The 24,445-nt window shown below is 50.1% G+C and overlaps 1 protein-coding gene across 9 annotated transcripts in view; it reads left to right on the plus strand.

The window, feature by feature from the left end:
* Positions 1–24,445, plus strand: part of PRDM11 (PR/SET domain 11) — a 75,630-nt gene that overhangs the window by 15,686 nt on the left and 35,499 nt on the right. For 3 of the 9 annotated variants that reach the window (XM_081153161.1, XM_081153167.1, XM_081153168.1), the window contains exons 1-4: positions 15,892–16,015; positions 16,594–16,718; positions 17,080–17,183; positions 17,763–18,025. In XM_081153161.1, coding sequence (XP_081009287.1) covers positions 16,600–16,718; positions 17,080–17,183; positions 17,763–18,025 — 486 coding nt within the window. In that variant the 5' untranslated portion in view covers positions 15,892–16,015; positions 16,594–16,599. Of the gene's footprint in view, positions 1–15,473; positions 15,529–15,891; positions 16,016–16,593; positions 16,719–17,079; positions 17,184–17,762; positions 18,026–24,445 lie in introns of those variants that run through there. The other 6 variants (XM_081153162.1, XM_081153163.1, XM_081153169.1 and 3 more) reach the window with 5 other exon arrangements.

Here is a 24,445-nt window from a genome sequence, read left to right on the forward strand (position 1 = left end):
CCTCCTTAGACTCCACCACAGGTTTGCTGTGCATCCTTGAGTCAGTCCCTTCCCCTCTCTGGGCCCTGTAAAGTGAGACTGGGACTCACTGACACCTGCTTTTCTATCCCTCCTTTAAGGGGTATGGTTTGGGCCTCACGGCCTAGACAGGCATTATCTCAGCCCCTTTTAAAGAGACTGAGATATTGGGGACCCTCCACCTTGCCAGTTGGGACAACTGGGCTTGGAGTTGAGAACCAGGTTCTGGTATTCAATAGTCTTGAAACCGTGAAACACACATGTCAGGGTGTGGTGGGGCTTGCCAAGGAATCCCTCACAGATCCACTCCCCTTGCCCCACCTCGAGACCTTGAGATTTGGCAGACAACACCCAGCGTGGGCGGGGGAGAGAGGGGGCACAGCCCTTGGTGTTCACGAGATCTGGGTTTGAATACAGGCTCTGCCACTTAGCTTTGGCTACTATTTTCCTCACCTGTAAAATAGGGGAGGTGAAACGTTCCTCCTGAGGTTGAGGTGCAGATGAAATGCCTGCATTTCTCCCTAGCAACCTGCTGACACTTGCATGGGTCTATTGAATGTGGAGGGGCGGGGTCAGAGAAAGCTCCGGAAGCCTTGCCAACAGCCCTGGAGGCTGAGTCCAGAAATAGAAGACCCCAGAGACAGGCTCCTGATGGCCAGGCTAGGAGGCCACACTGAGCTGGCAGCCTGGGCCCCCTCCCTCCCCGGACTGTTGGCTGAATAAATTACTCGGCAGCCTTTGGGCTAATTTTACCTTCTTGGTTTTCATGAATCATTTCCCATCTGGGGGCGTGTGAGAGAAATGGAAACAGCTCTGCCAGCTGGATGCCCAGGCGCCAGCCGCAGAGAAACACCCATGGTGAGCCCCATGTGTGCTCTCAGCAGCAAGGACAGGACACCCAGGGCCCCCAGAAAGGGCCGCCTAGAGCCAGCTCCTTCCAGCTGTGTCCCTGTGCCTTTGGGCTATTATGATTTGGGGTAAATGAGCCACAGCAGGTCCTGGGGCTGGAACTTGGCTAAATTGAAAGGAATTTGGAATCAAATGCTCCTGGGGCTGGAACTTGGCTAAATCAAAAGGAATTTGGAATCAGATGGCTTTACCATGATGATCGGTAGGGTCTATTTGGATTTCAGTGATGGAGTGGTTTAGCAGAGGGACCCTGTGATCTGCTGGGGTGCTTCTTTGTGGCACAGCCACAGGAGTTTGCATGAATGTTGAATTTGCATGGTCACAGAACACCAGAGTGGGGAAGGCCCTCAGCAAATCAAAGCTAGCTGCCGCCTCATGCAGATGGGTAAACTGAGGCTCCAAGAAGGAAGCAATTTATTCAAGGTTAGTGAGTCAGTGCAAGAGGTGGTGCTAATTGTTCTTTGCTGACTTTCCCACTTTGCTCACAACAACCCCACTTGACGGTTATGATCCCCATTCTATGGACGGGTCCCTGACGGCACGGGTGCAGTAACTTCCCCAGCTGACACAGTAGGAAGTGGTGGAGCCCCAATTTGCACCCAAGTAGTCTCACTCCAGAGCCCATGTCCGACTTCTGCACAAGGCTGCTCCTGCCAGTGGGCTGCAGGGCTGCTTGTCTTGTCCCCGCCCCCTCGCCCTGCTGTGCCCGCAGTGGGTTTCCAGGGTCGCTGTGAAGTAGTCCTGGGAGCTCCCAGTTTACACCCTCTCATTTTCTTCCATTCTCCAAGGACAGTCAGCCCTCTGTATCTGCGGGTTCTGCATCTGCGGACTTAACCCACTGGGGATTGAAAATATTCAAAAAAGATGTTCTATTGTTGCTGACATGTGCTGTGGACATGTAGTTAGGACTGCCGTGGTTGCAGGTATAGAGTGTTTGCTGTCATGATTCCCTAAACAATACAGTACAGCAACTACTTACATAGCATTTCCATTGTATTAGGTATTATATATCTAGAGGTGATTAAGAGTGCACGGAGGATGTGCGTAGGTGAGATGCAAATACTATGCCGTATTATATTAGGGACTTGAGCATCTGAGGGTTTTAGTATCCTCAGAGGCCCTGGGACTAATTCCCTCAGATACTGAGGAACAACTGCATGCATTTATTGAGCCCCTGCTGGGTGCCATGAACATTCTGGGCACTGGAGATTTGGAAGCAGCCAGAGTAGGCAAAGGCTGGGAGGCCAGCAAGGCCCCATCCCAGCACCCCCATCTCACCAGCAGCTGGGTTCTCAGAGAACAGTGTCCACACAGCACTGTGGTCTCTACTACGCAGGCTGCAAGGTCAGATGCCCAGCCCAGGCAGAGAAGTACCTGAGTGACACAGGCCAGCTGGAGATCTGGAGATTAAATGCCTCTAGCAGGGCCACCACCACCCGCTGCAGAAAACTTGCCATGTGGGACTGTCTGCCTGGTGTTCCTCATGCTTCTGATTTTCCAGAAAAGCTGAACATCCATGGTTTTCCACGCAATCTTCTGTTTGTTCAAAGTTGGCAACTAAAGCAAAAATAACTGGGAGGGAAAACAGCTAACAGTTTGGAACCTGTAGATCCCTTCTGCCACCTCCCTACAGCCCTGTTTCTGGTTGGAACAGGTTTTCGGTCTGTGTATCCCTGACTGGCCACCCCTCCCAAGAAGTCTTTTCACTCCCTGCCAGGAAAGACCCTACCCCGCCCCCCAATTGTAGCTGTCGCCACCCTACCATGAAGTAGTGGAAAGGGCATTCGTTTTGACTTAGACTCCAGATGCCTGTTGTGCAGCCTTGTTCAAGACACTTAACCTCTCTGAGCCTCCATTTACTATGTGAAAAACAAATAAAGCTGTACTCACTAGGCTATTGCAAGAACCAAATGCAATCAGACAGAAACTCAAGTTAAGCAGGACTAGGCCAAAATGAAATTTATGGACTCAGCAAAGTGAGGAGTCTGGGAGCATCTACAACTTCAGGCACAGTGGGATCCAGGGGCTCACATAGTGTCATCAGGACATAGTCTGTCCATCTTAATCTGTGTTCTTCTGTCCTGGTTCCATTCGTAGGCAGCTGTCCTACGTAGTGGCACAGTGACTGGCTGCCAGCAGGTCCATACTTACTCTTTCAGCAGACTCCTCCAAGCCCCAACTGCAGCTTATGATCGGCTGGGCCCTATACCCTTCCCTGCATCTTTCACCATGACCTGCAGTGGAGTGTTTGGAGAAGAGTTCTTCCCAAGGACACCAGGGGGCTGGTGCCAGAAGGGGGAATGGATGCCCACAGGAAAAGCTACAGACACTCTACCTAGGCTGCAAGCCTCAGGAGGGCAGGGACCTAGTTCACTTGGGGTTCCCAGGACTTAGGACAGTGCCTGGCACTCTATAGCACACGGACACATCATGAATGAATGACTGAGTGTCCTCTACAGTGTGTGTGGAACACCCTGCACAGAGCCCAGCATCAGCCACATCGGGGCCCCTCTGGCCTCCTTCCTGGAAGACCAGGATGAAGGTTTCCTGTCGTTGTCAGACTCACTTCCCTGGTGGAGTGTCACAGTTCCACAGTGCCTCCTCAGTGTCAAGCCTGTCAGCTTGGCCCGAGAAGCCCCAGAACACCCGTTAGTTTGGGCAAGCTTGACAGACAGTAATTATGATAATTAGTGATCACACTACCTCGCACTCACAGGTATCATTCTCAGAACTCATCTCACTCTTTGTTTACTTCTTTATTGCCTGTGTCTGGATAATTTATGTTTGTTACTCTTTTGAGACTGAGATGCAGGCAGAGCTTCAATCTTGTCAAATGTGAAAAGGGGATATAATCCACGCTGCAGAGTTGTGGAGAGGATTAAGTGAGATGATAAAGAAGTAGAGCACCTGGCACAAGGCCCGGCACAAAGTAGGTGCTCAAGAAAGGCCAGGCTCCCTTTGAATCCTTTCAAATTAAGGTCTTCGTTTGAACCCACGTGTACAAGCCCTTCCATGAGCACGTGGGAAGATAATTCTTAGTAAATGGACACTAATGGCACACAAACAGACACATAGGCAATGCACCAGAACTTAGGGCGAAGGACTTGGCACCTTTTGTAGCAAGCAGTAAATAAGCCAGTTCCCCTTCTCCGGATAGTGAGCTGTTGCACGATATTTATGCTGTGGTTGCCTTGACCTACTTGATTGCCTGTGTGACAAGCTACCAAGATGGCTCTGGGTCAGAGGATAGTGAGGCCTTACAGTCTGACGTACTCAGAAGGGACGCTCAGAACCTGTGGCAGACCACCTCTCCCATCACATACATGTACACACACACACTCACACTCGTCCAAAGCTGGAATGGTGGCCCGGCTGCCTGGTAGCGAGTTCCCTGGTAGAGGTTCTCACGCATGCTTGATGGTCGTGTGTACTGTGGTTTCGAGCATCTTGCAGTTTAGACCAGTGCTTCTCAAACTACTGGGCATCTCCTTTTTGGAGGGAGCAGCCAGAGTGAGCAGAGGCTGGGGGACCGGCGAGGTCCCACCCCAGCACCCCCATGTCACTGGCAGCTGGGTCCTTAGAGGACAGAGTCTGCGACAGGTTCCCTCTGGGGAGGCGCAGGGTGAAGGTACAGACTCTGCATTTCTAATGCATTTCTAACAAGCCCCACACGATGCCAACGTTGCTGGTCTGCGGACCAGACCACGAGAAGCAGGGATTGAGGAGACTTGTGAGATCCCCGGCAAGGCTGGGCCAACAAACAGCAGTGAGAATGGCAGGGGCAGGATGGAGGAAGAGCCTGGGGAAGTAGAGGCTGGCGCTGGGGCTGTGTCCCTCCCTCTACAGGCCTTCCCCTCTGGTCTCATGGTGCAGGCAGCCGGACCTCTTTCCACGTGGCGTTTCACTGGGGTCTTACGTCCCTAAAGAGAGGCCCCAGCTCAGTGGGTCAGGAGGCGTGTAGGTGCGAGAGCGCACAGAACATGCTGGGGACTGGCTGGGGGCTGCCCAGCACTGACTGGGTGGCGCTGGGTTCCTGTCTCTCACTGCCTTCCTCTGGGAGGTCTTAGCAAGTCACTTCCCCTCTGGGCCTCAGTTTCCTCATCTAGAAAGGAGGGCCTTGGGACAGGAGGTCTGGGAGCCTCCTTTCAGCTCTAGCCTATAGGGCAGGAGGATGTGAAAGCACACTGTACCCAGCCCTGTCCCTTAAGAGCCATAGGCATGACTTGGGGACAGATCCTCCTTCCGCATTAACACCATAGGGGTGAGTTGCTGAGGAAACAGAGGCTGTGTCAGGTCTCCTGGCAGCAGTGCAGGGTGGCTTCTGTTAGCCTTGCATGAATCTCTATAACCAGCTTCTTCCACTCATGACATTCCCACCCTCCCACTCTGTCACCTGCGAGCGTGGCCACCCTGAGCCCCTGGGATCCTCAGCCCAGAGACTGTACAGCTTGCAGCCTCACCCTGGCCCTCCACAGGCACGTGCCCCTGCTCCCTACGCCTTATTTGGCTGTGCTTGGAATCCTGGGGCCTGTGAGTTGGCCTCGGAGAATTTGTTTGAACTTCAGGGTCCCCTTCCAGGGGGACGGCAGGTGGTTGGGAGGAGCCCCCTCTGCCCACCCTCCCTCCAGATGCCTTCTCTTTTCCTGCTCCACTCACTGGTCTGCTGGGGGGAGGTGGTGGGCAGCCTGGGGCTTATTTGTAAACTATTAATACTAATCTATATTTTTTTACTTTTTACTATGCAAAAAGGGTAGATAGAAGAGCATAATGAACTTCTACGTACCTATGGCCCAGCCTCAATTATGAGTAACTGCTAGGCATTAATGATCTATTTTTCAAATTAGAAATGCAGGCACCTGGTATAAAGTTCAGCGAGAAGTAAGACCCTCTCCCGTTGGTCCTCAGTCCCAGGAGCAGCAGCTGTCACAGCCTCGGGCTGTAATGCTCCTGCATGAGCACATATAAATGTGCATCCTTTTTATTTCGTTGAAATGGGGCACTTTTATTTTCTATAACACATCCTTATATAGCTTACTTTGTGTCTGTCACCATCCTAAGTACATTACAAATGTTCATTCAGTTAATCCTTATGAGGTGGGTGCTGTTAATATCCCCAGGCACAGAGTGGTTAGGGAACCCCCCTGACATCACACAGCAGTAAGATGCAGCGGGCTGTGGAACTTAGGCAGCCCAGCACCGGAACCCATGCTCTCAGCCACCATTTGCTGCTGCCTCGCAAATCACACATACTGTTCTTTCCCTCAGTGTTGTTTTCACCTCCAGTTATGTCCCCCATTCAACAAATGCGTATGGCTCTGCCTTCCTGGAGTTTCCATTCTAACTGGGGAGACAGCCAGCAAATAAGAGAAATGAGAACTACACCCATTTGTTGGCAAGTAGTGGGCTGGAGAAAAAGCGAGCAAGGAGGGAGAGGCAGAAAGGTAGGGGAGCTGCAGTGTCACCTGGGCGGCCAGAGAATGGGACAGAGCGAAGGCCGGAGGAGGGAGGGGTCGGGCCCTGTGGCAGCCTGGGGAAGGGCATTGCGGGCAGAGGGAACAGCCAGTGCGAAGCGCTGAGACTGGAATGTGCTGGGTCCGGGCGGAGCGGGGCAGCCCCGGGCTGTGTCGGGAGTGAGGGGGAGCGGCCGACAGGCCTCGGAACGGGCAGGCTGTGTCCGGCTGGCCCCCCGCTGCAGAGCTTTGCTGTTTGCTCTGGGTGGGGTGGGGTGCGGTGCGTGGAGGCTTCTGAGCAGGGAGCCAACTGATCTGACTTAGGTCCGAACAGGTTCCCCCTGACTTCGGGGTGGGGGATGCCCAGGAGGGGCAGAGTGGAAGCAGGGAGACCAGGGGGAGGCGTGGCTCAGACCTGGGTGGTGTCCCTGGAGGAGGGGTGGAGTTTATTTCATCACTTTCTTTGAAACAGCTGCCTGTTGTGTGTGGATATGCTATCAGGTATTTAACCAGCCTCCAGACAGGCACATTGGTGGTCTCTGGCCTCTTGCTATTACAGACAGTGCTACAGTGAATACCCTTACACACGTGTCTCAGAGAAATTTCTAGAAGTGACATTGCAGGATTGAAGGTTATGTGCATTTTCAAAAGTTTCCCAGTGTTAAATTGCTCCCCACAGAGATGCCAGCTTGCACTCCCCTCAGCAAAGCAGGGGAGAGAGAGAGAGAGCTCAGGCTCAGGTTATAGGCGACACCATCGAGGTGGACACTTTACAGAGCCACAGCCAGAGTTCGGAACCAGCGGGAGTGGACCCTCAGGGAGGTAGGGGCTGCGCCTCAGTAGGACAGGGTACCAGTGAGGATGGCTGTAGGTGCATGCGATGGAACCCTGTCCTGGAGGGGCTTGCATAGCAAAGAGGTGGAACAGGAAATTCAGAAGTAGGGCAGATTCCAGGGTGAGCTTATTCAGCATCCTGACTGTGTCAAAGCCCCTGTCTCTGACATGCTTTCCAACAGCAACCAAGTCTCTGATACTCTGACACCCACTGGGTGTTCAACGACTCAATTCCATTCTAGAACTAACCAGAGTTAGCAAAGAGCCTCCAGGTTGAGTGCTCAGTCCCATGAGACTGTCCCCCCTTCAGATTCCTGTCACAGGTACCAACCAACATTAATCAGGGGTGTCTACAAACCCCTCCCCAAGGTCTGCAATTTGCTAGAATTACTCACAGGACTCAGGAAAGTGCTTTATTTTCTATTACTGGTTTATTATAAAGGATACACTCAGGAATAGCCAAATGGAAGAGAGGCACAGGGCTAAGCAGAGGGGCCCGGACCTCCATGCTCTCCTGGGAACACCACTCTCCCAGCGCCTCGCTGTGCTCACCAGCAGGCTGTTCTTAGAATCTTGTTTTGGAGGCCGCCTACAGAATGGGAGAAAATATTTGCAAATCATATAACTGATAAGGGGTTAATATCAAAATATATAAAGAACTCATACAAGTCAATAGCAAAAAACCCCACAAAACAAACAAACAAAAAACAACAAAAACAATCTGATTTAAAAATGGGCTGAGGATTTGAATGGACATTTTCCCAAAGAAGACTTGCAGTTGGCCAACAGGTACAGGAAAAGGTGCTCAACATCACTAATCATCAGGGAAATGCAAACGAGGTACCGCCTCACACCCATTAGAATGGCTCTCATCAAAAAGACAAGAAATTACTTTTTGGTGAGGATACTGTTTTGTGTGGAGGTTCCTCAAAAAGTTAAAAATAGAACTACGATATGATCCAGGAGTTTCATTTCTGGGTATTTATCCAAAGGAAATAAAAACTAACTCGACAAGATATCTGCACTTATGTGTTCATTGCAGCGTTATTTATAATAGCCAAGAATTGGAAACAACCTAAGTGCCCACTGATAAATGAATGGGTAAAGAAGATGTGGTTTTATTTATATATATACTGTAATATTACTCAGCCATAAGCAAGAAGGAAATTCTGCCATTTGCAACAACATGGATGGACCTCGAGGGCATTATGCTAAGTGAAATAAGTCAGACAGAGAAAGACAAATACCATATGATCTCACTTATATATGGAACCTAAAAAACAAAACAAACTCATAAATACAGATTACAGAGGCTGGGGGCAGGGAAGGGGTTGGAGGTAGCGGAGTGGATGGGGAGACAGAAGGTGTAAACTTCCAGTTATAAATAAGTGCTGTACAGTATGTGATGTTACCGAATGGACACTGTAGAAGAGAGTAGATCTTAAGAGTTCTGATCACAAGAAAAAAATTCTGTAACTGTGTGGTGATAGATGTTAGATTTTTTGTGGTGATCATTTTGCAATATATACAAATATCAAATCATTATGTTGTATACCTGAAATAATATAATGTTTTCATGTCAATTATAACTAAATAAAAAGTTTTGGTAGGACTCAATCTCCAGGCCCCTCCTCTCCTAGGAGGCCAGTGATCGGGGCTGAAAGTTCTGACTCTAATGACTCAGTCTTTCTGGTGACCAGCCCCATCCTGAGGGTACCTAGGTGGCCCTGTCCTAAGTCACCTCATTAGCATAAACTCTGGTGGGATACAAAGGGGCTGGCTCCTTATGGTTAACTTATATGGTTAACTCCTATATGGTTAACTTGGGAAATTCCAGGGTTTTTAGGAGCTCCATGCCAGGATGTGGGGACAAAGACCAAATATATTTCTAATTATGCCACTCCTTCCCTCTGTTCTGTGGTCCTAGCTTTGTCCTAAAGGTGGTTCCTGCCAGGTCCTCTGCAGGACGTTGCTGCTTTTTGCAACAATAGCTGCGTGCTTTCTCGTTTGACTCATGAAATAAAAGTTCTTCCTGTCCTTTGATGGGCCTAAGTAGGTCAGGTGTCATCTCAGGAGATGACAAGGTGATTACTTGAAGGCCAGGTTCATGATCTAATAATTGGGGAGGGGATGGTATTACCATAATTGGTTAGGTGGATTGGAGCCCACCCCTGGAGCCGAGGGTGGGCTCAGCTTCTCCAGAATCTTCATAGGTTCTGTGGGGGAGGTGTGGAGCCTGAATAATGTCCAGTTCTGTTAGTGGGGGGGAAAGGGTAAGTGGGATCCAGGTAAGCCCCCAGCAGTGTCCTCTGTGAGAAGCAAACACTGAAAAAAGGTGCCACCTTCAACTACCTTGACTCTACACTTGACTCTCGAACCTCTATACTGCTTCTCCCAACTTCTTGTTAATCAAAGTCTTACCAGTGTTGGAGTTAACCTTTTATCTTTCAGAGGTTCTGCAGGAAGGACCAAAACCACCTTGGGAGAATGTGTTCCATTTCCCCAGCCAGCGGCCAGCTCACTGCTGATGCTCAAGGGGAACTGCCACAATCCCCCCACGTCCAGAATCAGGGCCAGAGGTTCCCCCATGGGAGTTGTTTGCCCTTAGTGTCTCTGCCAATTTATTTTTTGTGTTTATTAACATATAAGTACATATAAAAAATGCACATAATATAAAAGCATGGCTCAATATTTTTCACAAACTTAACACACCCAGGGGCTGGCATCAAGATCGCTAGAGCATGACCAGCACCCTGGAACCCTCTTTTCGTTCCTGTCTAGCTACTCCCAAGGATAAGCATGAACACTTCTGCTTCTGACACTTGAGTTCTGCCTATATTTTTAACTCCTTTTAAATTGAATTTTACAGACTGTACTCTTTGGGGTCTCATTTCTTTTCTCAGCATTATGACTCAACCACACTATAGCATAGTGTTCATTCTCATTTCTGCATAGTATTCGCTAACAACCTATTTTTATTTTATTTTATCTACTGACTTTCTTAGAGAGAGAGAGAGAGAGGAAAGGAGAGAGAGAGAAACATCGATTTGCTGCCTCACTTAGTTATGCATTCATTGGTCGATTCTTGTATGTGCACTGACTAGGGATCGAACCTGCAACCTTGGTGCACTGGGACGATGCTCTTAACCAACTGAGGCCGTCCACTGACCTATTTTTAAAATGTAAAGAAGCTTAAAGAATATTGACTAGCTCCTGTTAATTAATGCTAAGCAGCAGGAAAAGTGAATGCATGTGCCCAGTTTCTTTGCTTTCGCCTAGAATGAGGGCAGCTAAGGAGTGTGTTAGCCCCGGTTACCTGCTGACCTGCGTATTTAGGAAAAGCGAGGAACGGGAGTGAGTGACTGCAGTGCACGCGGTCTGTTTTGTAGAGAAAATCTTTCAAAACGGGAATCATGAAGAAAAAAAGCAGAGGTGCTTCGTGGCAGAAATGCCAAGGCCCTTATTGATCAATTGATTGATTCATTCATTCATCAAATAGGCATCCGGGGCCACTTACATGCCTGGTATTCAGTCTCTAGTTCAGTTTCCTCCTTCCTCCTAACCAATTGGTTTGATCTCAGCAAGTGAGTAATGATGGAAGAACCTTAGATATCTTCTCTAGCAATTTCTAAACTAAATGAACAGAGTTTCTTTAAAGAATGTTTAAGCAACATTCTTTTTCTCATAAGTGAAAAAAAGAAAACAGAAACTCTCTTTAACATTCCCCCTCCCCGCAACTAGCCACTAGTGATCGATACCCCAGAGTGCATCCGCCCAGACCTCTGCATGCAAATCCGTATAGCTATACGTATACATTTTAAATGGTATTATTTTGTATCTATCATAATTTTTATTTTAAAAAAGAGACTTCATTGTTTAGAGCAGTTTTAAGTCCACCGCAAAATTAAGAAGCTAGTGAATTCCCAAATATCCTCTATCCTCACACAACTCCCCAACTATGGACATCCCACCCCAGAGCGGTACGTTTTATACAGCTGATGAACATGTATTCACACATCATAATCGCCCAGAGCCCATAGTGTACATTAAGGTTCCGTCCTGGTGGTGTACATTCTATGGGTTTGGAAAAGTGTAAAATGATATGTATCCACCGTTATAGTATCATCCAGAGTATTTTCACTGTTCTGAAAATCCTCTGTGTTCCCCTATTTATCCCTTCCAACCCCTAACAACCACTGATCTTTTGCTGTCTCCATAGTTTCACCTTTTCCAGATCATCATATAGTTGGAATCATATGGTATGTGGACTTTTTGAGTTACCTTCTTTCACTTAATAACTTTCACTTTTATTTTACAATATATTGAGCATGTGTTTCCATGTCAGTAAATATTCCAAAGCACTGTGAATTGCTGCCTAGTATTTCATTGTATACTACACATGAACTTCTCTCCTGTGTTCCAGGTTTACGTTGCTTCCTTTACACACAACTTAATTATGTCCTTAGGATAAATTCCTAGATGGGGGATTGCTCCTACCAAGGTTTTGCTCATTTTGAAGCTTTTGATATGTGTTGCCAAATTGCCCTCCAGAAAGGATAGACCAATTTATGTTCCAGCGAGTAGGGCATGTAGGGTATTCCCCCACACTCTTGCCAACTCTGACTACGTATTTTTAATCTTTGCCAATTTAATAGAGGAAAAATGATATTTATTTGTTTTAATTTATATTTGAATATTAAAGTTTTGCAGTTTTCCATAAAGCACATTGGCTATTTGTCTTTCTTCTTTTGCAAATTGCTTTTTCATATTCTTTTCCATTTTTCCTATTGGGATAAACATCTTTAAAGTACAGATTTATTAAAAGTGTTTCTCTAGTAAGGGTATTAAAATACTGCTGCGAAGGCCCTCTTTTAATGTCAAAAATTTTCACCAGTGTGCCCACCTGATGTCTGTTATACTTTCAAAATAATAAAATAAGATGAATGATAAGAACTAATATTTATAACTCCGTATTATCTTATTATATGCCATGCCTTATGCTATGTAAAACAGCCTTATGAGATAGGTTCTTATAGCAGTCCCATTGGACAGATGGGAAAACCAATGAACCATGCAGGAGTGATTAATTAATTTTCTCGAGGTTACATAGCTTGTGAGTGGTCGTGATGGTATCAGTTGATTAACAAAACACATGGTGACCTAGAACTTCTATGAATTCAATAATACTTCTTAATAAATTTACCTTTCATTCATCACAAAAGTATCTACATTTACTTGCAAACCTGTCTTATGAATAAGTTCAAGTCATATAAGTTTTCTCTCCATTCAAGAACTCCTTGTAATAATTCCATGCTCTCCCCATTTCCCCCTTGATTTACTTTTAAGAACCATGTTGGACCTTATATTTTCCAGGAAGGGGAACTGAGGCTCAGGGCAAGGCAAGACCTTGCTCTGGGTCACCTAAAAAGTTTATGGCCCAGCCAAGACTGAGGCCTGGGGTTCAGGACACCTAGCCCAGGTCAGTGTGTGACTTGGGCCAGGTCCCTAATCCCCTGTTCCTTTGTTACCAGAAGGGACAACAGAGGATGCTGTGGTGGTACCAGAACAGACCTGCCAGATTCTCATGTTGCCAGCCTCCAGGGAAACCAAGTGGGCACAGACTCCCAGTCCTCTGGCCACACTGGCTGCTGGGCATTCCAGGACCCTGGCATGCTGCCAAGGGTGAAAACAGAGCTGCAGGCTCCTGAGCCACATTCTGCCCCCTCCTCTTGGTTTGCATCTCATTGCTGGGTTTGCAACATGCCTAATCTCTGCGTGTGCAGACTCAGAGGAGCCAGTTGAGAGGGAGCATTGCCAGCAACTTGGAGTCCTCCATGAGGCCTGCCCACCCCTTCCCCCAAGTCCCTCACTGGGCAAGCAGGGCCAGAGGAGTCTGCAGAAATGGTTTCTGGAGTTTCACCTGCACAGGCCTTACAGTGCCTGCTGAGATGGACTCAATGAAGGACTCAAGTCCATATTCTCTCTCTTCCCAAATGGAAGTTCATTTGATCCTGCCACATCCCATTTCTCCCTCCCTGTCCCCATGGTCTTCCTTAGAGACACAGAAAGGAGTTGTAATTCACATATCATGCAAGTGAGTCTTGATCCTGGTTCTCCAGGCAACTGGACTCTTTTAAGAACGGAGAGAACTTAATTGTGCAGACAGTCAATAAATAGGTGTCAAATAGTGAGTACTCTGTAATCCATCATGTTTCCCTTTTTGCTTTAGCTGCTAGGAGGCTCAGAACTCACTGGGAAGCTAGATCACTAACTCTTAAAACAGATTCTTGGTATAACTGGCATCACTCTTTCCCCATGAGGTCTCTGGTTGTTCACCTGTCCTGCTGAGTATGTGTTTGTGTTGTAAATCATCACAATTCTTTTATGTGATGAAGGTGGGCTGTAAGTGAAAAATAAGACATGAAAGGAAGTGGCCTGTAGACCTCTCTACTTTGAGATACAAATGAATGCTTTCCTCAGAAGGGGATGGTTTTCCTGGGACCATGTAAGACTTAGAAAAATGTCTGTGTGCCTTTTTTCCTGTTTCTGTCTCTGTCGCTCTCTCAGTCTTCCTTCCCCTTCCCACCTACTTTTTTCCTCTCCACCCACTTTCCTCTCTTCTACTTTTTCTCTCCATCTTTCTTCTCTCCTACTTTTCTGTCTTATATAGTCTCTCTTCCCTCAATCCCGTCTCCTTTCTCTTCCTGCTCACCCCTTGCCTCTGGGCATCTAGTTTAACGTTTCTAATATAGTGCAAATGATTGACTTAAAAAACAAATCCAATCCAGTGGAGAGAATTCAAAGCCCTCCCTCCCCCCAGATGTGCCTTATCAGCTTTTTTCAGTGGGATTGCACACTGTGCCTCACTCCCTTCAAATTCATCTCCATCTAATACAGCAATGTCTGTGATAGAACCTAACATTTTCAACATTTTCCAATTGAAATCGGAGCACAGAGGTTAGATAACCTGGTGTCTTAGTTAGCTCAGCTGCCATAACAAAATGCCACAGACTGGGTGGTTTAAAACAAGACATTTAGTTCTCACAGTTCTGGAGGCTGGAAAGTCCAAGATAAAGGGGCTGACTAATCCGGTGAAGCCTCTCTTCCCAGCTTGCAGACTGTTGCCTTTCCACCGTCCTCACCTGGTGGAGAGAGCAGCTCTGGCGTCTCATTTTATAAGGGCACCAGCTGTATTGGATTAGGGCCCCACCCTTATGTAACCTTTATCACTTCCTCCAGACCCTGTCTCCAAATGCAGGCACATTGGGGGTTAAGGCATCAACATATAAATTGAGGGGGGCGGCATCAGTCCATAACACCTGCCCAGGGGCACATAACTAACCAGTGGGATTTGAACACAGGCAGTGCTGCCCTGGAGCCCAGGCTCCTAACCATTAGACTTAATTGCCTCAGGATGTTTGTGTGTGAATGTTGCCGTCCAAGTGAGAGTGCTCCTCTGGGCAGGGGTGTTTAGTGATCCCTTCCAAATCAATCGGGTTTTGTCCCCACCTGGCAGCTAGACATGTGGGTTGAGGCCTGAATCCACCCCAGGGTGACCCCGGTGATCCCTCGGAGGCTACAGCATGGAGGAAAACCAGACCTGTAAACTCCCGTTTGAGTTTGGGGATTCTGTTTCCAATTTACTCAGAGGGGGCCCCAGTATCCAGTCCTGCACCAGGAATGGACTGCTTGCCCTTGGGCAAGTCACTTGACACCTTCCAGCCCTAGGTTCCTGCCCCTTATGGGTGGCTGGGTTCATCCCTGGGCTATGAGGTCGGCCAAGCACCAAGCGCGGAGCCGCCGGCGGGAGGCAGGCGAGCTGCAGACGCCCGGCCCCCACCCTGGGCCGCGCAGGTGGGGGAGAGGGTGCCCCTGGCGTGGGGCGCGCGGCCGGCGAGCTGGGTGGCAGTGGTCGCTCCGGTGGCGCTGCAGGCCGCCCTGCAGCCCGAGCGGGTCGGCCGCGGAGGCCGGGAGGGCGTGCGCGTTTCGCAGACCAGCTCCGCCACCCGCCCGGCCACAGGGCCCAGCCTCCCCCGCGCTATCACCCGCACCAGACGCCCGCCCGGCGCCCCCGGCCCGCGTGGGGGGCGAGCCCTGGGGAGGGGCTGGAATTCCTCCCAGGAGGCCCCCTCCCGCCCCTCCCGGCCGCTGGCTTCCTCCCGCTCCCCGCGCGCCCCCCTCCCGGCCGCCAGCCAACTGCGTGCCCCCGGGGCCGGCAAGAAGCCACATGCCCCCGCAAGGAATGCCGGGCCTGGCGGGCGGGGGGCGGGCGCTGGGCAGGGCCGGGCTGGCAGGCAGGGAGCGCCGGGCCAGGAAGGTTGGTGAGAGGGAAAGAGCCAGCCCGCGCCCTCCCGGGTTCCCCGCGCCGGCCCGTGCGCCGCCCCGGCCCGATCGCGGCGTCTCACACTTTCCCCGCCCGACACGCGGACGGGGCTGCCGCGGGCTCTGGGGCTGCAGCCGGGCAGCTCCGCCCGGCTCAGGCAGCCCCCGCACCCCTCCGCGCGCCCCTGTCCTCGCCGGCTCCGAGGAGGGGGCAGGCCGTCATGTTTCCCCACACCCCTCTCCGCCGCCGCCGGCTTTGGGGCCCCGGTGGGGAGCAGGGGGCTGATTAGCCGAGGAGCAGGGGTGTGGCCAGCGGGGCCCTGAGTAGTGAGTCACACACGCTGCTCGCCCAGTCCCGGGGCCAGCGCGGTCCCTGCCCGAGTTGCGCGCTGCCCTGGCCCGAAGAGTGTCCAGGGGCTTGGCATGAGGACCCTGGGGTGCTGAGGGAGGGGCTGAAGCCCGGCGCAGTGGTGGAGGAGGGGGTAAGCGACGACTGGGGAGACTCCCCTAGAGAGAGCAGGGTGGAGCTTGGAGTCAGGGCCAGCCCACACCAGGACCCCCAGGCCCCGCCTGTACCTGCTCTGAGCTGGCGAAGCGGGCCTGGCCGCATTCCCTGGCAGCCCCTGGGCTAAGGGCTTCGTGGCCATCTCCCCTCGTCCACTCCCCTTGTCCCCAGCTGGACTTGATTCGACCCCTCCCCTGCTCCCCATTGCAGAGTTTTTGGAGGCTCCTGCGGGTTCCTCATACCCTTTGCCCTTTGGTGTTGGGGTCCAGGCTGTGCTACCCACCCCTGCTTCCTGGCCTGAGCTGCCCCTGGCCCCTGACCCCATGGGGCTGGTGGCTCCAGTCGTCCCCAGGACCAGCCCGGGATAGAAATGGCATTTCCTCTTGGCCAGGCTACAGCTGTTTTTGTTGTCTGTGTTCTCAAGCGCTTCCTCTGGGGATGGCAGGGAGGGTAACCAGACTCCACGAGACCCCCGATTGCCCTCTCCGCCACTCACCCCTCTTCCCCTGTCTCTTTGATCCTTTTCCTGTGCTGGTCCCGCCTCCCCGTCCCCAGAACAGAATGACTGAGAACATGAAGGAGTGCTTGGCGCAGACCAAGGCAGCTGTGGGGGACATGGTGACCGTGGTGAAGACAGAAGTCTGCTCACCTCTCCGTGACCAGGAGTATGGCCAGCCCTGGTGAGGCCCCTGTGTTCGGACAGGAGAGGGAGAAGGGGGGGGCTGGGCTGGGTTGGTCTGGTTGGTGGGAGACCCTGTGGAGAGTTCCCATTCCCTGCCTACCTTATCCTACTCCAGGCAGCTCTTGGGACCAGAGGTGATCACAGGCTTTAGAAAAAAACAAGCAGTGGCCCAAGAAGGCCTAGGCCCAGGTCTCAGGACTCCTCCCTTTCTACTACCCATTGCACGGGCAGGCTGTCTGGGGCTCCTCCACCTGCCCTGCACCTATGGCCTCCTGGGGAGGTCCTCAGCTTCTCTGTCCACCAGCCTCTCCCTCACTGATGGCTTCTTTGCTTTCTTTAATGGCCCCTGTCCTGGCCAGCTCTAGGAGACCAGATCCCTCGGCCATGGAAGTGGAGCCCAAGAAACTGAAGGGGAAGCGTGACCTCATCATGCCCAAAAGTTTCCAGCAAGTGGACTTCTGGTGTAAGTGGAGCTTGGGGCTATTTCCTGGGCTACTCCTCCCTTCACCCCCAACCCCTGACCCCATCTCGCTTAGGGAATTTGCAGGGAAAATACTAATGATAAGCCCTCATCTATTATGTAGCAGACACAGGTTTATGCCTCAGTTAATCCTCTCCATTAGCCATTGAGGTGGCTATTATTGGTCCCATTTTCCAGGTGAAGAGACTGAGCCTTAGTGAGGATTAAGAAACCTGCCTCAGGTCCCACAGCCCGCAGATGTACAGTTGCAATTCAAACTGACTCCAGAACATGCTCTTTCTTCTACTTTTTCAAACTTGAAACAAAGGGAGCTACTGGCTTCCTTAGTGTTGGCAGGCATGTCCTTGAGCCCCCAGGGAAGGCACTGAGTTATTGCTACTGAAGACGCAGGGGCCCATGGCTGGCCGGGGTGGAGCGAGGGCTGGGGCTCCGGAGTGCCATACTGTGCTCTCCGCTGCCCTGTGCTGTTCTCAGGGTGGGCTTCCCAGCAGCCCCTCAGCCTTCTCCGTGGGGGTCCTACCTCCCCCAACACCTGAGTTTCTCCTCTTTCCATCCCTCCAGTCTGCGAGTCATGCCAGGAGTACTTTGTGGATGAATGCCCGAAACATGGTCCCCCCGTGTTTGTGTCCGACACGCCGGTGCCTGTGGGCATCCCAGACCGGGCCGCCCTCACCATCCCACAGGGCATGGAGGTGGTCAAGGACGCCAGTGGGGAGAGTGATGTGCGCTGCATAAATGAGGTTATCCCCAAAGGCCACATCTTCGGCCCCTATGAGGGGCAGATCTCCACCCAGGACAAATCAGCTGGCTTCTTCTCCTGGCTGGTGAGTGTCCCCTGGGCAGTGCCCTGCGAGAGGGTGCCCACGAACATGGAAGGGAACCAGCAGGGGGAGCCATCTGCTGGCCCAGCCTGGCTCAAGAGCTTTACTGCCATCATTCTGGACTTGTGGATGGTGAATCTTGCTTCCCTCTTGCACTAGCTAAGTGGCTGCAACCCTTAGTGGCTGAGCGCCATGCTGAGGAGCTCATCTGGCAGTAGTCAGCAGAGTCAGTGGTGGGGAGATTTCCCTGTGAATCCTCCTTGTGTGTGTCTTGTGGGCCATTCAGTGGCATTTATGAAGGGTCTGCCCACGCCTTCTTCTGGAGCTGGTGACTTGGAGGTAGGGACGGTGGGATGCAAAGCATGACATTCAGCTAAAAAAGCATTGGGCTAGTTGCTGGAGGTAAAGCCTTCAATAAGACAGACATGGTTCCTGCCCCCAGGGAGTGGTCAGTCTGGTGGGGAGAGCAGCCATTGAATAAGTTCGTACACATGTGATCATTGCTACAGAAGGTGGAATATAGGACACTCTGGGAACAGCGGACAACCACGGTTTTCGTAGTGTTGGGGAGTTTGAGGCCTGGAGCTCGAGTTCTTATGTCAGCCAGCTTTGCTATTTACTATCTAATGTGACCTTGGACGAGTCATTTAACTTCTCTGCGCCTGTTCTGTAGCAGGATAATCATAGCTGGTGGTGAAAATTAAATAAGTCAATACTGCAAAGTTCTTAGAGCTGTGCTTGCCCTTAGTAAGTACTCAGCAAATATCAGCCATTATTACTATTGTTTGCCTATGTGAGGGGTTTGGGCAAGATTTCCTTTAGCCTGAGACTTGGAACATGAGTAGCAGTAGTAGAAGAGGATGGAAAAATGCTCCGTGGAGACAGATCAGCCGAGAGAGGAATTCCGAGAAGTCCCATATAATGACAGCAATGAGCCTGGGAGGCAGAGTGGCAAGAAAGAGAGAGGGAGTCAGGGGCCAGATCCTGCTACTCTCATAAGCCAGCGTCAGTGCATCGTCCCTCCTGTGGGCCAAGGGGAGCCACTGAAGCATTTCAGGCAGAGGTGTGACTCAGAGAATTGGGATTCTAAGTGGGAGGCCGAGGTGGGGATAAGGAAAGATGGTGGTTTAAGTGTAGGTGCTAAGGGTGGGCACATTGGAGAGATTTAGAAGGGAGAATCCCCAAGATTTATTGATAGATGGGATGTGGAAGCGAGAAAGAGGGGTTTTCAAAGATATAAGGAGGAAGAATTATCCAAGACAACTTTTGGGAGTCAAACTTGAACAGAGATGGGGGAATGGGGACAGCAGAGAAAGGCAGGCTAGGGGATAGAAAGATGATTCATTATGCATTAAATAAACACTTCTCGATGGTCTCCTTTGTGCCAGGGGCTGGGCTGGCCCTGGGATACAATGGTGGGCCTAATCAGACATCAGTCCTGCCCTCATAGAGTTTACTGCGGTGAAGAGGGAGTGGATCAAAAAATAAGAAAAATAAATAGAAAATTATGACTCTGAAAGGTAATGGAGACAGTGTCTAAGATAAAAATGAACAGCCAAGAAAACTGATGTGGCCAGAGGTCAGGGAAGGCTTCCTGATAGTTGAGCTGTGATTGAAGGAAGAATACCCACCGGGTGAAGATTGGTGAGAGACATCCAGATGGATGAAACAGCATGTGCAAAGGCCCTGTGGCAGGAGCGAGCACGGCATGTTTGAGCCACAGAAAGAAGGTCAGTGTGCCTGGAGTGCAGCCAACACAGGGCCTGGAGGAGGAGATGAAGGCTTGGCCATATAGGGCCCAGTGGTCCAAATTGGGACTTTTGTTCTTTACTTTAAAGACAGTGGGAAATTATACTGTTTTGAAAGGGTGACTTCGGCCACAGCAGGGAGAACTGATGGGGGGTGGGGGCATTGGTCAAGAATGGATGCCCGCATCCTAGTTAGAGGGCTGTGGTCATTCTCTAAGTCGACAATGGTAGAGGCTTGTGCTAGGGTCGAAACAGAGACATGGAGACTAGTGAAGTGGTTTGTGACCTGTTTCAGAGATGAAAGAGATTTGACTTGGAAAGAGACTAACTGGCCTAAGTAAGGGAGAGAGAATGGTCAAGAACACCACGTGCAGTGTTCCTCTCCCAACAGGTCAGGAATGGTGCCGTTCTCTGAAAAATGGGCATTGCCAGAAGGGGGACTGGGACGAGGGAAAGATCCTGGTTTTGGTTTTGGACTTGTTGAGGTGGAGTAACATCAAGATATCTTAATGGTGATGTTAGCTAGGCAGTTAGATATGTGGGTTTGGAGCTTGGAAAGGTTTGGAGATGCGACTTTTTTTTTTTCTTTTTTAAAAATATATATTGATTTCAGAGAGAGGAAGGTAGAGGGAGAGAGAGATAGAACCATCAATGGTGAGAGAGTCATTGATCAGCTGCCTCCTGCACGCTCCCTACTAGGGATCGACCCCGCAACCCGGGCCTGTGCCCTGACCGGGAATCGAACTGCGATCTAGATCCTAGGTCGATGCTCAACTGCTGAGCCACACCCGTCTGGGCTGGAGATGTCACTTCTTAAGTCACCTGAGCAGAGGTGGTCAGAGAGGCCAGGAGAACCGGCTTCTTCCCTACCCAGTAATACAGAGGCAGCGTGTTACTGGTGTTGGTAGTGCTGCAGAGGGCTCCAGGGGCGGGGAGAGGGGAATTGATTTTGGCAGGACAGATTGGAGATGGGTCTTGAAGAATGAGTAGTTCATCAGAGGAGGCTGTTGGCTTCTCAGCCTTCAGGAAAATCTCAGGGGAGAAAATCTAGGGCCATGCCTGGGGAAGGGCTGTTAGGATCCCCTTCTCCCCCCATCAGAGTCAGAGTCTGCATCTGGGGACAGCCCAGCCAGGCCAGCTGGGGTCTGTAAAGCAGGCAGCTTCTCCAGGTGTTTGGCCTGGTGTGGGTCTGAGGTCTGGGAAAAAAGTGAGACTAGGAAGCCCTGGGGTTTACAGCCTGGTCACAGACCAGCTCCACTGGTCAGGAGTGGGCGTGGCCCATGGTGCAGGGACGGGACCAGAGGCCAGCAGGCTGTTCCCCTGCAGGTTCCTTCCTAGGACCAGGAGCTGTAGCGTGTGGATGGGTGAGGGGAAAGAGGAGCTGGAGATCACATGTGAAGGCTTTGACCTTCATGACCCAGAGAAGTGAGAGATCTTAAAGGCCTAGAGAGAATAGATGTGCAAAATGGCTCAAGAAAGCAGGGCCTGTGTGTGTGTGTGTGTGTCTCAGACGATGGGTTGAGTCAGGATCTGGAAGCCTCGCATTCTAAATCTGCATTCATTTGTCAAATACTGTTCCAAAGCCAAAGCTATACTTGATGTCCTTTCCTGACCTTCTGCTGCCTTCAAAAACTCTGGCCCCCATCCAACACCACACATTTCCTTCCACAGCTCCTCAGTGTATATATTCTCTACTCCAGTAGAAATGATTGTGGTGCTAATAGTAGCGTAGCCAGTAATGTTCACTGAGCACTTACTCTGTGTCTGGGCCTGTGCTCGGCACCTTATAGCAAGATCTCATTTGATCTTAGCGATGCCCCTGTGAAGTAGATATTATTCTACCCATTGCACAGCTGAGAAAACTGAGGCCTGGAGAGGGGGAGCCATTTTTCACAAAGCTGAACAGCTAGTGAGTCACTGAGCTGGGAGAGTGTGACTCCAGAACCTGCTCTCTCATTCTGCCTCCTGGTCCTTTTTGCCTCTCTTCCTCATCTGACCTGTCCCACCTCCTGGCCTTGGGTGACTCTATCCTGTTCATCTTTCCTGTGCAGCACAAGCACCCTTTCTGTCTCCTCTCAACCACTGGGAACGCTGGTCCCAGTGCATGCAGTGTGGTGAAGGGACACAGCCTGGGTTTAGATGGACCAAATGGCCATTTCCACCTTGTACCTCTCCTTCGTGGCCTGGCCTCCTTGGAAGGAGCTTTGTACTCACTTCTGGCTGTTTAGAAAAGAAATGCCCCTCCTCCTGCTTTCTCATCTCATTGGGAATTATAAACTCCATCAATCATTGCCAAGGTCACCAGGCCACCCTCAGAAATGGCAGGCCAGAGACTATGCTCAGGCACCAGGTGCTGAGGAGGGCCTCGCAGCCCTGTGGTCTGGGCACGGGGCAGGAGAAAGAGGCGGGGGCACAGGGTTTCTGTTTCAGCTTTTTCCTTGGACCCGGTCTTGTTCCAGAAGGGAGTTAGGGCGGCCTAGCAGGATACATAAAATATAACGTGATAGGATATGAAAACCGGGAGAGAGAGAAGAAAGAAAAACAAGGGTGGAGACCCTAGATGGAGCCAGGAATGAGGCTAATAATGTAGACCGTAGTGACCTCTGGATGTGCTTGCAGTACGTGGGGTCCACATCTGGCCGCCACTGGGAAAGGCGAGCCTGGGCAGCTTCCAGCGCATTCTGTCCCTAACCTGAGAAGTCCCAGGTAGCTCCCGAGGAGATCAACCCTTCTGGGTACTGACACTGGACAAGAGACTTCCCAGGGACCCTCAGAAGGAGGACACTGGGTGGTGGGTTTGCTCGCCTGCTGTCAGTCAGCCTCTCCACCCTCCAGATCCTACTGTCCCTGGGGGACGCAGACATGAAATGGTGTTGCGTGTTTTCCATTTCAGCTTCTATTGTAAAATGGGGATTTATTTTAAAACCTGAAACTGGATGTGCAGAAGTTCATGGCAGGCCCTCCCGAACATAGTCCGAAAGCCTCTAAGTAACGGGGATAGTTGGAAGTATAGACAGACTTTCTCGAGGCCACTAGATGTCAGCGCCAATGGGCAGGTTTTACCAAGTGTGGGGAGCTCCGAGGAGGGAAAGAGAAAGGCTTGTCCAGGAAACAAAGGACATTTGAGACAGGTTGTGCATGTATGTATGCACCAGCCTGAGCAAGTGCTTTTCATGGTTGTTGGTTAATGTCTATGAACTCTTTATTTTGAAATTTTCCAACCCTGTAGAAGAGTTATAATAGTAGAATGAATTACCCACACACCCTGTATCTAGATTCACCTATTGCTGTCATTTTATAACAAATGCTTTCTCTCTCTCTCTCTCTGTATATATATATATATACCTGTAGGCACATGCACACAGACACATTCTTTTTTGTTCATTTTCTTCCAAACTGTTTGAGATGCTCAGGCCTTATGGGCTATACAATTTCTGTCACCACTACTCAACTCTACTGTTATAGGGTGAAAGCAGCCATAGACAGTACATGAATGAATGTCCCAATAAAACTTTATTTAGGAACAATTAAAAGTTTGAATTTTATACAAATCTGAAAATCATATCAATGAAATTATATGAAAAAAATTTTTTTCATTTATTAAAAAAAAAAAATGCTTAGCTCACAGGCTGTATAAAAACAGATGGGGCCTGGATTTGACCTGCAGGCAGTAGTTTGCGCCCCGTGCCCCGTATAGCCACAATATAATTACTACACTTGGGAAATTTAACCATGGATGCAATATTGTCTCAACTGCAATCCATATTCATATTTCCCAGTTTCCCCCCTTACCCAGGATGCCCTCAAGCGTCACACATTGCATTTAGTTTTCATGTCTCATTAGTCTCCTTTATTCTAGAACAGTTACCCCAGCACTGTGTTTTCTCTTTTGTGATATCGACACTTTGGAAGAGTTGAGGCCAGTTGTTTGCAGAATGTTCTACAGTTTCGATTGCCTGATTGTTTCCTCATGATCAATTCCAATTATAGATTTTTGGCACGAATGGCATTGTGTCTTTGTCACTGTAGATATCAGGAGGCACATGATGCCAGTTTGCTTGTCTTTCACTGAATGGCTTTAGCAGTGATTAATGATTCTTGCTTGTATCGATTATTATTCATGGTTTAAAATGATTTTTAACTATTCCTTCTACATTTATTGCTTGACATTCTTCTGTTTTAAAAAAAGTGCTTAAATTCTCCCCCACCCCATCCCCCACTTAAAATTTCTTTTGAGTATCAGTGTGGACTCATGGATCCTGTTTCTCTTCAATGTGTCCTAGTCTCTTACTATCATTATTCTTTTTGGTGTTTAAATTGCGCCAGAACTGTCCAGCGGGAGCTTGTTCACACTGGCTTCTTGTTCTTATCTTAGCACTTCCTCCCTTTCTGGTGCAGAAAGGTGTTCTAGCCATCTCTGAGGGGCCCTGCTTCATGTTAGTGGGGAATGGTGTTTAGAAACCAGGATCTCCAGTGATAGGCATACACATTGTTACTGGGATTTCCTTGCTTCTAGGCCTGAACTAGATTTTGAGGGATGAGTTGAAATGAGTGGCCTACGGAGTCAGGAATTGAGGGAACACGAATCGCAAGCAGTGGGCACAGCATGTACAAAGGCCCAGGGGCACACTGTAATGCTGACGTTGGGGATAGGAATAGGGTATGGGTATAGCAG

Source organism: Miniopterus schreibersii (genome assembly GCF_964146895.1).
Source record: "Miniopterus schreibersii genome assembly, chromosome: 12".
Lineage (NCBI taxonomy): Eukaryota > Metazoa > Chordata > Mammalia > Chiroptera > Miniopteridae > Miniopterus > Miniopterus schreibersii.